The sequence below is a fragment of the Orcinus orca genome, chromosome 1 (genome assembly GCF_937001465.1).
Source record: "Orcinus orca chromosome 1, mOrcOrc1.1, whole genome shotgun sequence".
In the NCBI taxonomy this organism is placed as follows: Eukaryota; Metazoa; Chordata; class Mammalia; order Artiodactyla; family Delphinidae; genus Orcinus; species Orcinus orca.
In genome coordinates, this window is record NC_064559.1 from 112,774,162 (window position 1) to 112,787,072 (window position 12,911).

General features: G+C 38.5%; 1 protein-coding gene across 5 annotated transcripts in view; it reads right to left on the reverse strand.

The window, feature by feature from the left end:
• Nucleotides 1-12,911, reverse strand: part of MAGI3 (membrane associated guanylate kinase, WW and PDZ domain containing 3) — a 277,553-nt gene that overhangs the window by 12,069 nt on the left and 252,573 nt on the right. For all 5 annotated transcript variants that reach the window (XM_004263197.4, XM_033435686.2, XM_049709931.1 and 2 more), the window contains 3 exons: nt 10,854-11,039; nt 1,079-1,181; nt 187-313 (listed from right to left, as the gene is read on the reverse strand). In XM_004263197.4, the coding sequence (XP_004263245.1) occupies nt 187-313; nt 1,079-1,181; nt 10,854-11,039 (416 nt within the window). The remainder of the gene's footprint in view (nt 1-186; nt 314-1,078; nt 1,182-10,853; nt 11,040-12,911) is intronic.

Genomic DNA, 12,911 nt, shown 5'->3' on the forward strand with positions numbered 1-12,911 from the left:
AAACTTCTTTTTCACTCTTTACGTTGTCTCGTGGACACTAAGAGAATGCCAAACACAGAGTAGGTCCTTAAGAATGATCAGTTTGGGGAACAAATTTATCTGAACTGATTTGCAGTTAAAATTCATCAGTGTCAGTGATTCAGCAACTGAAAAGAACAGTCCGCATCTGGGGGGAATCTCTGTTACCTGATTGTGCCGACTGCCTATGACTGAAATCATTGCAGTGTCAGGCTGTGCAAGGTGCTTGTGGTCAGACCACGAGTGTCTGTAGGAAGTGAGGACGTCTTTTCCAATTTCACCTTCTGTGACACTTCTACAGGAAAGAGAAATCAAGTCACTCTCTGAACTGAGAATATGAAAAACAGCCTAAAAGTAAAAGTGGATCAATTTCTTTTCCTTTAAAAGCTGAATTGTGCCATTCTCCCTCTGACAAACTGCTATTAAGACAGGCTGTATCTAGAAGCAGAGAGATGCCAGGCAAAAACTAGCCATTAACTCCAGCCTGGCTTCAAGTCTGTCAACACCCCCATGCTGTTTTTTCGTTTTGTTTTTGTTTTTTTGTTTTAAGGGTGTCTCAGCACAGTTTACATCAAGGAAAACTGCACTCAAGTCACTGAACCGGAGGGCAGATAAGCTGACCTTGTTACAGTGAAAAATGGCTCTCCTGCAGTACCAATGCCTGTGAAAATGGTGAATTTCTGGAAATTTAGTTTTTGTTTCTTGACTTATATTTTCAACGAAAGAGGAAAGAAATATGCACAGATACTGCTCAGGTAGTCTAAGAAGATGGTAATTGATGTGGGTCTGGGGCTTCCCTACCAAAACCGTGAGGACCTAGAGCAGCAGAGTAGGTGCTACTGTCACTTCTTTCTAATCCCCACCTGTTACGCTGCACCCTGGGCTGGGGCTGGGAAGAGGGGGAGGAAGGGACAAAGGGACCGGAGGGAGTAGACATCTCATCTTGACCTAACCAGCTGGCTTCTGCATAACTGTGTGGAGGTGAGTGGGGGTGGGTGGGTGATGAAAAGTGGGGAGATGAGCAGGGGAAAAAACCAAAACCTGAGAAGAGCAGCCCCACCTGTCCCCAGGTATGTGGTTGGCCTGTGACTGTCCCACGGGCCTGTGCTGCAGGGCTGGGCTTTGCCTGGCGGAGTTTGTTCCTGATGGTGGACCAAGATGCTCTGTTCAAAGGCGAAACAAGAGAAATAAGAATTTGTACATAAAACTGTGAAAGTGAGACAGTAACAAGTGGTTGTCACTTTCCCGACGGTAGTGACTTTACACAAGCAGCACTGCTATCAGCTGCCTGCGACTGGAACTAATGTCTTTTTCCCTGTGGCTTCTGATCGATGTTTATGTTTGAAGAGACCAGGAATCATTCTTACTGCACATGCTTTCCCTCTTTCACCTTTGTTTTGGTCGTCCACACAACATGAAAATCAGAAATGAACATACTCCATACTATTATCTAGAGGACTGAGCTCTGGGAACTACCTTGTAATATATTTATGGGTTTCCAGAGTGTACTGCCCATAACTGGTAAACCACTCTAGATGACAAAAACAGGTCTTAGGAATGCTGGAGCACAGAGGCCAGTCTGGAAATTACACACGTATCTTTAACCTGCATCTTTAATGTAGCAGTAGTTATTTCACCTGACTCTAGTATCAAAGAGAAACTTATAAAATCATCCTGAGTATTGACAAATGTTTATAAAGATTTTACTGATTCTATTTTCTAAGAGCACAGATGTAAGTGAAAAAAGGAACATTTGCTTCAGTATCATCCTCAACAGCTCCAGAACTCCTGTTGTTCCTTGAAGGCGGATTTCATAACTAAGCAAAGTAACTGCTTGCATCTAGAACTAGATGCCAATTCATGGGAGATGACAGTTAAAAGACACTCTGGAGGTTGTCAGACTCATATTTATTTTTAAAGCTGAAACTTTCGGACTTCCCTGGTGGCACAGTGGTTAAGAATCCGCCTGCCAATGCAGGGGACACGGGTTCGATCCCTGGTCCGGGAAGATCCCACATGCCACGGAACAACTAAGACTGTGCGCCACAGCTACTGAGCCCACGTGCCACAACTACTGAAGCCCGCATGCCTAGAGCCTGTGTTCTGCAACGAGAAGCCACCGCAATGAGAAGCCCACACGCCATAACTAGAGAAAGCCTGCACGCAGCAATGAAGACCCAACACAGCCAAAAAAAAAAAAAAAAGCTGAAACTTTCTAATGTTTTATCCCACCCAAATTTTAAAACATAGGATATTTTAAAATATCAAAGAGAGAGCATAGATTAATGATTAAGACCATGAACTTTGGAGCAAGACTGATGGGGTTTCAGGCAGATCCCATCATTTACTAGCTATGTGTTCTTGAACAAATTACTTTAATTCTCTGTGCTTCTAATCTAATCATCTCATCAATGAAAAGGGAATTACAGCTACCTCGTGGGGTTACTGTATAGATAAACATGCTTAGAACAGTGCCTGGCATATCATATTCACTATATTAATGTTTCTATTAAAATGATCATTATGGTTATCATAATCATCAAAATGATTGGGGCTATATTTCTCTTAAGGTGTACAGTCTGAAATATTTACCTAACTTAGCAAAAATTTTCCAGGTAAGAGGACATTTTTAGGTTAGAACATGTAGAAACTGATAAAATCTGAATCTCAAATATAATGAAAACACAAAGACTGATGTGAAAAACAAGGAATATGAATGTTTAGGAAGCAATTTCTATTGAGAGAGCTGGGACTTCAGGGTCACTAAATACATCATTATTTTATGGCTTGGATTAAGTTGTTTCTCTTCAAAGTTCTTGGGACTAAAAACATAGTTACATAATTAATTCTTATTTAAGAACTTTTTGTAACTGAAAGTAACTGAGAGTACTCTGAAAACACAGGCCAGGGTATAAACAGTGGCGGGAGGAGAGTAGTGGTATCTGGCTAGGCTGCCGCAGCAGCCTCTCTGAATTTTATCTGAAGATTTTTGTAAAGCAATGGGTTAAGTATATCTTTCCCTCAATGAGAATTAAACTTTTGCTGGAGTTTCTGTATGTAACTACTTAAGAGAAAGTGTATTATCAGAGGATAAACACAAAATCCCACAGTTAAACTTTAGCAACAAACATTATAATATATTGGGAATCATCTTTACCAAGAATAAGAATCTCATGAAAGAACTTTCTAAAATTCTATTGAAAAGATGACCTGAATAATTGAAGAGATAGCCCATACTCTTAGGTGGGGTGACTTAATACTTAAAGGTATAAATTTTCCCGAAGTTAATATATGTTCAATATATCCCAATAAAAATTGCAGCTGGATTTTTTAGAGTGGCTTAATAATTGGCTCTAAAATTTTACATGGAAAAATTTCATGAATACCTAGTTGATTTGGTGGGGGCTTGGAGAAAGACGTGCCTTAACAGACAGATATTAGAATATACCACCAAGTTACAGACTAAAAAAAAAAGTGTGTGTGTGTGTGAATATATATATATACACACACTCAAAAATTATATTTATATATATTAAAATTATATGTATATACACAATAGGTACATATAGATAATAATAGATAAACTAGCAGAACAGAATAAAGAACTTGGAGATTCTCTTTTTTTTAACATCTTTATTGGAGTATAATTGCTTTACAATGGTGTGTTAGTTTCTGCTGTATAACAAAGTGAATCAGCTATATGTATACATTTATCCCCATATCCCCTCCTTCTTGTGTCTCCCTCCCACCCTCCCTATCCCATCCCTCTAGGTGGTCACAAAACACTGAGCTGATCTCCCTGTGCTATGTGGTGGCTTCTTCCCACTAGCTAGCTATTTTACATTTGGTAGTGTATATATGTCAATGCCACTCTCTCACTTTGTCCCAGCTTACCCTTCCCTCTCCCCGTGTCCTCAAGTCCATTCTCTACGTCTGTGTCTTTATTCCTGTCCTATCCCTACATTCTTCAGAACTGTCTTTTTTTTTTTTTTTAGATTCCATATATATGTGTTAGCATATGGTATTTGTTTTTCTCTTTCTGACTTACTTCACTCTGTATGACAGGCCCTAGGTCCATCCACCTCACTACAAATAACTCAATTTTGTTTCTTTTTATGGCTGAGTAATATTCCATTGTATATATGTGCCACATCTTCTTTATCCATTCATCTGTTGATGGACATTTAGGTTGCTTCCATGTCCTGGCTATTGTAAACAGTTGTGCTGCAATGAACGTTGTGGTACGGAGATTCATGTTTAAAGGGGAGGTTAATATACAGAAGAGATGGCTCCATAAATCAATGAGGAAAAGAAGTACTGTCTAATAGATGGTACTAGAAAAACTGGCTCACTGTAAGGATAAAAAATAAAACTGGATCCCACCTAAAACTATATATAAAGGTAGGCTCCAGATGGATTCAAGATCTAAATGCAAAATGCAAAATTAGAAATCCAATAGACGATAATATAAGAGAAAATTTCTGTGATATGGGGTGGGGAAAGATATCTTAAATAAAACTTCAAAAGCACAAGCCATAAGGTACTGAATAAAAATTGACTAATCTGGTGACATCTAAATTAAGACTCTCTGTATAACAAAGGGCACCATAGTCAAAGTTAACATACAGATGACAGGAAAAGGTATTTATGCTTTCTAAAACTAAATTGGACTAATGCCTATAATTTGCAAGGAATCTCTAAATATCAACAAGAAAAAGACAGCAATCCCACAAGAAAAATGAGTAAAGGATATGAAGAGGCAATTTACAAGAAAAAAAACAACCCCAAACAAGCATCCAAATAGATGCTCAAATTCATGAGTAATCAGAGAAATGCAAATTATATACCGATGAAGTAACACTTTCCTTGCTGTACACTAGCCAACTTGAAAGCTGGATAATGCTGAGTATTGGCGGGGATGTGAAGATAAAAAATCCTCAGTGTTCTGTTGGTGGGAGTGTAGATGGCTGCAGCAATTACAGAGGACAATCTGATAGTACTTGGTCAAAGTAAGCAATTTCTTTTGATCAAGCAATTTCACTCCAATAAATTCTCACACTGTTTTATAAGGTACATATATGAAGGTATAGAGGATAGTTTGTGATAATGTGGAGTTGGAGATGGTGTGGCTGTCTATGCGGGAGGAGACAGGTAATACGCAGTAAATATACAGTATGGAAAATGGTCAAGTAGTTAAAAGCAATCGATTGTGTTCACCCAGCAACTCAGATAAATATTGAAGGCACTTGATGCTACGATACCAAAAGCACAAGCAACCAAAGAAAAGATAGATAAATTAGACAACAGCAACATTAAACTTTTGTGCATCAGAGGACAATATCAAAACAGTGAAAAGACAACCCGCAAAATGGGAGAAAAGACTGGCAAACCATATATCAGATAAGGATCTAAAATCAGAATATAAAGAAGCCTTATAATTCAACAATAAAAAAGACAACCCGATTAAAAGTGAGTAAAGGATTTGAATAGACATTTCTCCAAAGAAGATATGCAAGTGACCAACAGCACACGAAAAGCCGCTCAACATCATTAGTCACCAGGGAAATATAAATCAAAATCACGATGAGATACTATTGTATTTCACACTCACCAGAATGGCTTAAAACACACACATACATACACACACACACACACAGGAAAATAAATGGTGACGATGTGGAGAAATTGGAAGCCTCATACATTACTGGTGGGAATATATAACAATGCAGCTACTGTGGAAAACAGTTCGACAGTTCCTCAAAAAGTTAAACATGACATCATATGACTCAACAATTCCACACCTAGGTATACACCCAAGAAAAATGAAAACACACATGTGTATAAAAACTGTATGCCAATGTTCATAGCAGCATTATTCATAATAGAAAAAAAATAGAAACAACCCAAGTGTCCATCAAATAATGATTAAATAAGCAAAATGTATATACACATAATGGGATATTATTCATTAGTCATAAAAAGGACATGCTACAACACAGACGAAACATGAAAACATTTTGCTAAGTGAAAGAAGCCAGACATAAAAGGTCAGATATAATTCCATTTACATGAAATATCTAGCAAATCCAGAGAGAAAGAAAGTAGAGTAGTGGTTTCTTATAGGGGTGATAAAATGTTCTGGAATTGGTGGGGATGGTTGCACAACCTTATGAATATACTAAAAACCACTGGCTTGTATACTTTAAAACAATGAAATTTATAGCACATGAGTTATGTCTCAATTAAAAAGAAAAAAGAAGATACAACAACTAAGTGCCATGTAAGATCCTGGATAAGATTCTGTAACAATGAAGTGACATTAAAAAAAAGAAAGCATATGGTTCTGAGAAAAAAAACCAGCATAAAATCTATAACACAATACCAGTTATACAACTCAAAAAATAAAGGCAGACACACACAAAAACATGTATTTTAAAAGACATAAATAAAGGGAGGCACATAAAATACACTGGCATAACTCCCAGTGGGAGTAGTGAGAGAAATGAGAGTGGAAAACGGAGACAAGTGAGAATAAACAGATAAATTAATGGAAAGCAAAACAAAACGAAAATGATGGCAACACTACCAGAACCATTCTAACATAGCCCTTGGTAGCCTTTGGGAACTTGTGTCCACTCTTAAAAATGAAATGAACAAGACCTGACACAACATTAGGAATCAATTTTTAAAAATCATACAATTTAAAGATTTCTTTCCAATAAGCAAGAACAAGCAGGCTGAGTCAGTTTATGCTCTAGACTTGAGAAGGAGCTGCCCTGGTGAAGAGGTGGCAGTGTCGTGGGAATGCCACACAGCAGGGGGAGTCCCGAGTCCTGAATGTGTTTGAGAGTTTTATACCACACACGACACTTGACTTGGGAACTTGGCAAAGAAAGAACAGATACCGAATCATATCTAGCAAAAGGGGGAAAACAGGGTGAAGGAAACAAGTTTTCTTTTTCCAGGTAACTGTCTTTTATTGATTTACAGTGAATGGCTTATGGAGAGGCGGGGAGCAGTATCACATGGGATGGAATGCAGCTTTGAGGTATCGCTCTGAATGTGTGATTTCTGAAAACAGCTGTAGAGCTGTAAGTATTCATTTGACTCTTTAGTGCAATTGACAGACTTCAGAGAAGCTTGGACGTCTTACGAACTCCATGAATGGGACAGAAGGGACACTTTCTAATTTACCTGAGAAAAGTAAGAGATTCTAAATGTTCCCACAGTTTAATAAAACTTAAGAGTATAGTAAAAATAAGGTGTAATCATTGAAATGTGATTTTACATGTCAAATGTGATTGTATTTTAAGAGGTTGCACCTACATATGAAATAACACTTTAAAGCATGGATCTGCTAGGGTGTTTCCCGCCACCCTTCCACTTTTCGTAAACACTGATTGGCATTATATAAGAAATCTTAAGATTGTCCAGAAGACAAGTCCAGAAGTATTTGGGCCAGAATGTCAAAGTTATTATTATTATTTTTTTTGCCGTGCCACGCAGCTTGTGGGATCTCATTTCCCAGACCAGGGATTGAACCCCAGCTCTCGGCAGTGAAAGCTCGGAGTTCTAACCACTGGACTGCCAGGGAATTCCAAAGTTAATTTTTAAATGGAAGAAAACCAACTGAGTAATTTTGGACAACCTCTCGAAAACACCATCAACAATAAAGGGTAATTTTGAAAAAAAAATTATACTAATATCATTCAGCAGTAGAAAGACCACTTCTTTCTCTGTCTCAAGACTACTCAAAGTGTGGTCTGTTAGTCAGCAATAAGATGCATACTGATACTGAGAGTAAAAATTTTTTAATTTTATAATGATTCGACAGAAAAATTTTCATTTTTCATTTAATTTTTATTGAATTTTACAAAAAACGCTGGTCTGTGATGAACTGGGAAAAAAACCACTGATGCTTCTATATATGGTTTAAGAAACACTGATGTATACTACTGCTAGTTCCACTACTTCTAGCAGCTTCTATCACTACTGCATGCCAAGCATGGTGATATAATTGCACTACATACATCATTCTCAGAACAACCCTGAAATGTCACAACCCTGTGGCACTGAGGCCTGCTTTTCTTTGTGGGTCACGGAACAGAATTTAAGGCTAAAAAGCAGGCCGAAGAGATCATGGTAAAGAAACTGAGATAAAGAAATCTTACCAAAATCATATTAAGTAACAATAAGCCTTCATTCAAAAAATTTGACTGAGCACTTACTATGTGGTTAACACTGTTTTAGGCCCTTGGGATTTAGCACCAAACATGACAAAATCTCTAACTTCATGAATCTTATGACTTTACATTCTAGTAGGGGAGACGACAATAAACAAATAAACTCATAGTTCAATAACCTCATGTAGAGATAAGTACAATGAAGAAAAGTAAAGCTGAAAAACAGAAAGAGACTCACAGACATAGAAAACAAACTTAGAGTTACCAAAGGGGAAGGGTGATAGGGGAGGGATGAATTAGGAGGTTGGGATTAACATATACACACTACTATATGTAAAATAGATAATCAACAAGGACCTATTGTATAGCACAGGGAACTATACTCAATATTTTGTAATAATCTATAAGGGAAAAGAATCTAAAAAAGAATATATATATATATATATATATATATATATATACATACACACACACATAACTGAATCACTGTGCTGTACCTGTAAAACTAACACGATTTTGTAAATCAACTATACTTCAATAAACATTTTTTTAATTAATAATTAAATTAAATTTTAAAAAAAAGTAAAACTGAGTAAGGCAAGACTGGGTCAGGCAGGGGGAGGGTTATTTTAGATACCATGATTAGTTAGGGAAGGCACAGCAGTTAGGAGCACAGATTCTACAGCCTAGAGCCTGTATTCAAATACTTGTTCTGTCACCAGTTTTATGACCAGGGGCAAGTTCTCTATCTGCTTGGTGGCTCATTTCCTTGCCTATAGAATGGGCCATTAATAGTGCCGACCTAGGGTTAGTGTGAGGATTAAATGACTTAGCAGATGTAAAGTACTTAGGACAATAGCTGCCACATAGTAAGTGCTTCTTAAATATTATTATTTCCTTAGGCAGTGAGTGAGGGAGGCAGCCATGCAAAGACGTGGTAAGATAATGACAGCTATCACTAGATGAGCACCTTAGGGTACTTATGCAGATTATGTACATTTTCACCTTTAATTTTCACAGTGATCCTGAAATAGATATCATTATTCCCACCCTACAGATTAAAAACTGAAGGTTAGAAATGTTAAGTGGCTTGTTTAAGGTCAGACAACTAGCTAATAGGTGTCAGTGAACTCTTGTCAGTCAAAAGCTTACTTCTTCTATTAGGCTTATATTGCCTCTGCTAGGTATTGGCATAGAACTGAAAATCTCCTGACTCTTACTTTGCTCATTCGCTCATTCATCCATTTACTCATTCCTTCATTCAAAAAAATATTTACTGAGTGCCTAGCAAGTATCCTAGTCAATTGGTAACATTTTCTTTGTATTCAAAGAGCAGACCCTTTAATAGGGAGTTAGTGATGTAATAGTGCTCAGTGAATTGCAGAGATAAGGAGTGCTATGGGACTGGGGGAGGAAGCCCATGAGCACAGAGGCCAATGAGGACCAGTTCAAGAGAGGATCTGGAAAAAGAGACAGACCTTTGGAAAGATCTGAGAATTTGGAAAGAACTGGGAGGTAAATTTAAAAGGCAGGCTGGGAACAAAATCATAAAACACTTTCTGTGCAGAGAGCGGGGAAGCACTGGAGCTTGCACTGAAGAGGACTTTAGAAGGAAGAATCAGCAGAGTCTGGGACAGAGTCTGGGCAGAGTGCAGAACAGGCTAGAGAAGGGAAAAGAGCAGAGGCAGGGATGTCACAGTGTCTTAGAATGAGAAGGGGCCTCCGAGAGCAGCCAGACGAACTCGTGTCCACAAAGAAATCCCCCTACAGAATCTTGGACAGAGGGGAGATTTATGTAGAACCTTAGATACAAAGGTATGCGAGTGGTACAGGAGGAAGGGAAAAGAAAGGAAGAATCAAAAATTAAAAGACCTGAAAACTGACTAGATTAGAGGATCATGGGGGGCACGGGGGACATGAACACACATTACGGTACAAGGAATTTTAACATGGAAGACTGACCCTTCGCAATTCTGTTGCTTTTGGCTTCTCATAAATTTTACAAGATCAGGAAAAATGAGATGAGCATTATTTAACGGTTACCTTGTAATTCATAAACAAAGACCATGAACCGGTGCTATTCAAAAATGGTTCCTAATTAGAAATTCTTAATGATCAAAGGCAGCCTTAAAGCAAGGCAAGACACTAAGTACGTTTTATGCCCTATTTACTGGCCATTCCGATGCACTCCCCTTCCCCCATTTGTAAAGCAGCTACCAGAACGAAGCCCTGCCTGCGAGGCAAGGCACACTATGGCACGGGCCTGACATGAAAGGCTTGATATCAACAGTGACTTTCTTGGAACTCTTTAGAGGATTTTCTCTCACTCAAGCAGAGACTTAAGACATTATTTTAAGAAAATAAGATCTGAAAAGTATTATCAATGTCTTTTGCTCTGGGTGCTTGCTCCTCCAGCACATAAATAAATGGCCACCACTCACTAGCTGTATTATTTTTCTTGAGCTACTGACAACTTTATAATAACCTGTCTTTTAAATTCATTAAATGGAAAAGGTAAAAAATGAGACTCCCGAGCGTATGAATGGTTCTATCACTGCAGTGGTTCTGGCAATGCTGGAGGAAGCCACTGCTTTCTACAGGCTCCGGGTCCCTCAGGTCAGTTTGGGGAAGGCAGGTCTACTGGTTCCTTACCTTCTTCAGCAATGACTGTTAGTGTGACGGTGACACCGGCATCTTTGATCAGCTGAACAATGTTATCATGGGACAATTCAACAATGGACTGCCCATTCACTGCAGAGATATGATCTCCAACTTTCAGCTTCCCACAGCGATCAGCTGGACTTCCTTCTATGACTCGGCCAATTTTATGAGGAATAACTATGGGAAAAAAATCCCCAGGTTTTTCAATTATTTAACATATCTTGGAGTGTTGGATTTATCATCATCATCATCACCATCATGAAAAATTCAACATAATAACATCAAAGAAAATTCTTTAAAGATATATCAAAAAACCACCACCTGTGATCATCCTATCCAAATGCAACTACTTTCATATTATCTTCCACTCTTTCTCCACAGGCATAGATACTCTTTACACAGTTGCAATCATAGCATATAAACCTTTCTGCTTCTTTCCACTTACCAGAAACCTTTTTCCAATTTTTATAATGTCATCCTAATGATCCAGTTTAAAGGCTACTGACCTCAGTGATACTTATGAGAATAGCTCATGTTTCTTGTTTGCTGTTGGCTGTTTAGGCTGCATCATGTTTTTGGCTATTTTAGAAATGGCACAATGAGATCATCTTTGGTTCTGTTGAAGGGGCATTTACTCCCACAGGAATCTTGTAAATAAATGCAGTTCAAAATCAAGTTTAGGACTCAGATTGGTCAGAAATCCAGTTACAGTGAAATGACTGATCATTAAAATGAATCATACTTATTTCTAGGGCAAAATTAATTCCTTTTATTTAATGCCTTTAGATTTTTTTAAAAATCAGAAAAGCGGAGTGGAATTAGAACATTAATGTTTAACATTAAGATTATTTGGCTTATGGATAAAATCATACCCTGAATGCACAAAGCTGAATCTAAGACGTTTGCAAAGACACTCTGTGCAGCTCTATTATATCTCTAGCATAATGCTAAAGGCTTTCTTAGAGTAACTACTACGACACGTCACTGTTATTAAGCCTTAAAATGAGTTCTCAGACATTCAGGAAATCTTGTCAAAATATCTTTCACCATTTAATAAGGGGCATTTGTATTGAGAAACAAATGTTCCTTCTATGTTCTCTAAGAATTTCTTTGCCTAGGTCAGTAAATTTATCAGGCACTTGAGCTCCTGCTGAATATGTAGCCTTATTGTTATGAATAACGACAATTTAATATTTTTAAATGGTACTGTGATTATGTTTAATTTCCATAGTAAAATGGGCTCCTTACTAGTATTTCTGTATTATATCTAGGTGTATGTTAGGGCCTTTTTTTTTTTTTTTTTTTTTTCTTGCGGTACGCGGGCCTCTCACTGCTGTGGCCCCTCCCGCTGCGGAGCACAGGCTCCGGACGCGCAGGCTCAGCGGCCATGGCTCACGGGCCCAGCCGCTCCGCGGCATGTGGGATCTTCCCGGACCGGGGCACGAACCTGCGTCCTCTGCATCGGCAGGTGGACTCTCAACCACTGCGCCACCAGGGAAGCCCTAGGGCCATTTTAATAGACCTTCATTTGGACTGGAAGTTATTCTCGGCCATGATTTACGTCCCCATGGACAGTGAATGCCATTCCTTGGCTCTTCTAGGATTACACATTGGGAGACTTTATCTTAAAAATGAGGAAGTCACTGTTGGAAGCAAGTGCCTTTTAGCTCTGAATTATATCAAGCACTTATTATGCCATTTTCGCTATAAACTAATTAGAAGAGCTCCAGAGCAGCATGGGCCATGTCCTGTGCCAGGCAGCATGAGCTGATTGCCCTGATAGTACGACAGGTGGCACATCAGAAACATAGGGAGAATCACACAGAGGCCCTGTGGTGACCTTCTAAATCAATATCTTAGTTACTCTCCTTCTTAGAAGAGAGTTACTTGTACACAGTGTTCATTCCAGATCCCCTGAGAAGAAAATCATTCAGCTCCCTGGAACACTGAAAGGGGTTTGTTCAGGCTTGGGAAAGCATCACACAACAGGAATCTCTGATGTCTCAGGGGTTCCTTTCTCATCCTGTGAGCAATGTGGTCAAAAGGAAT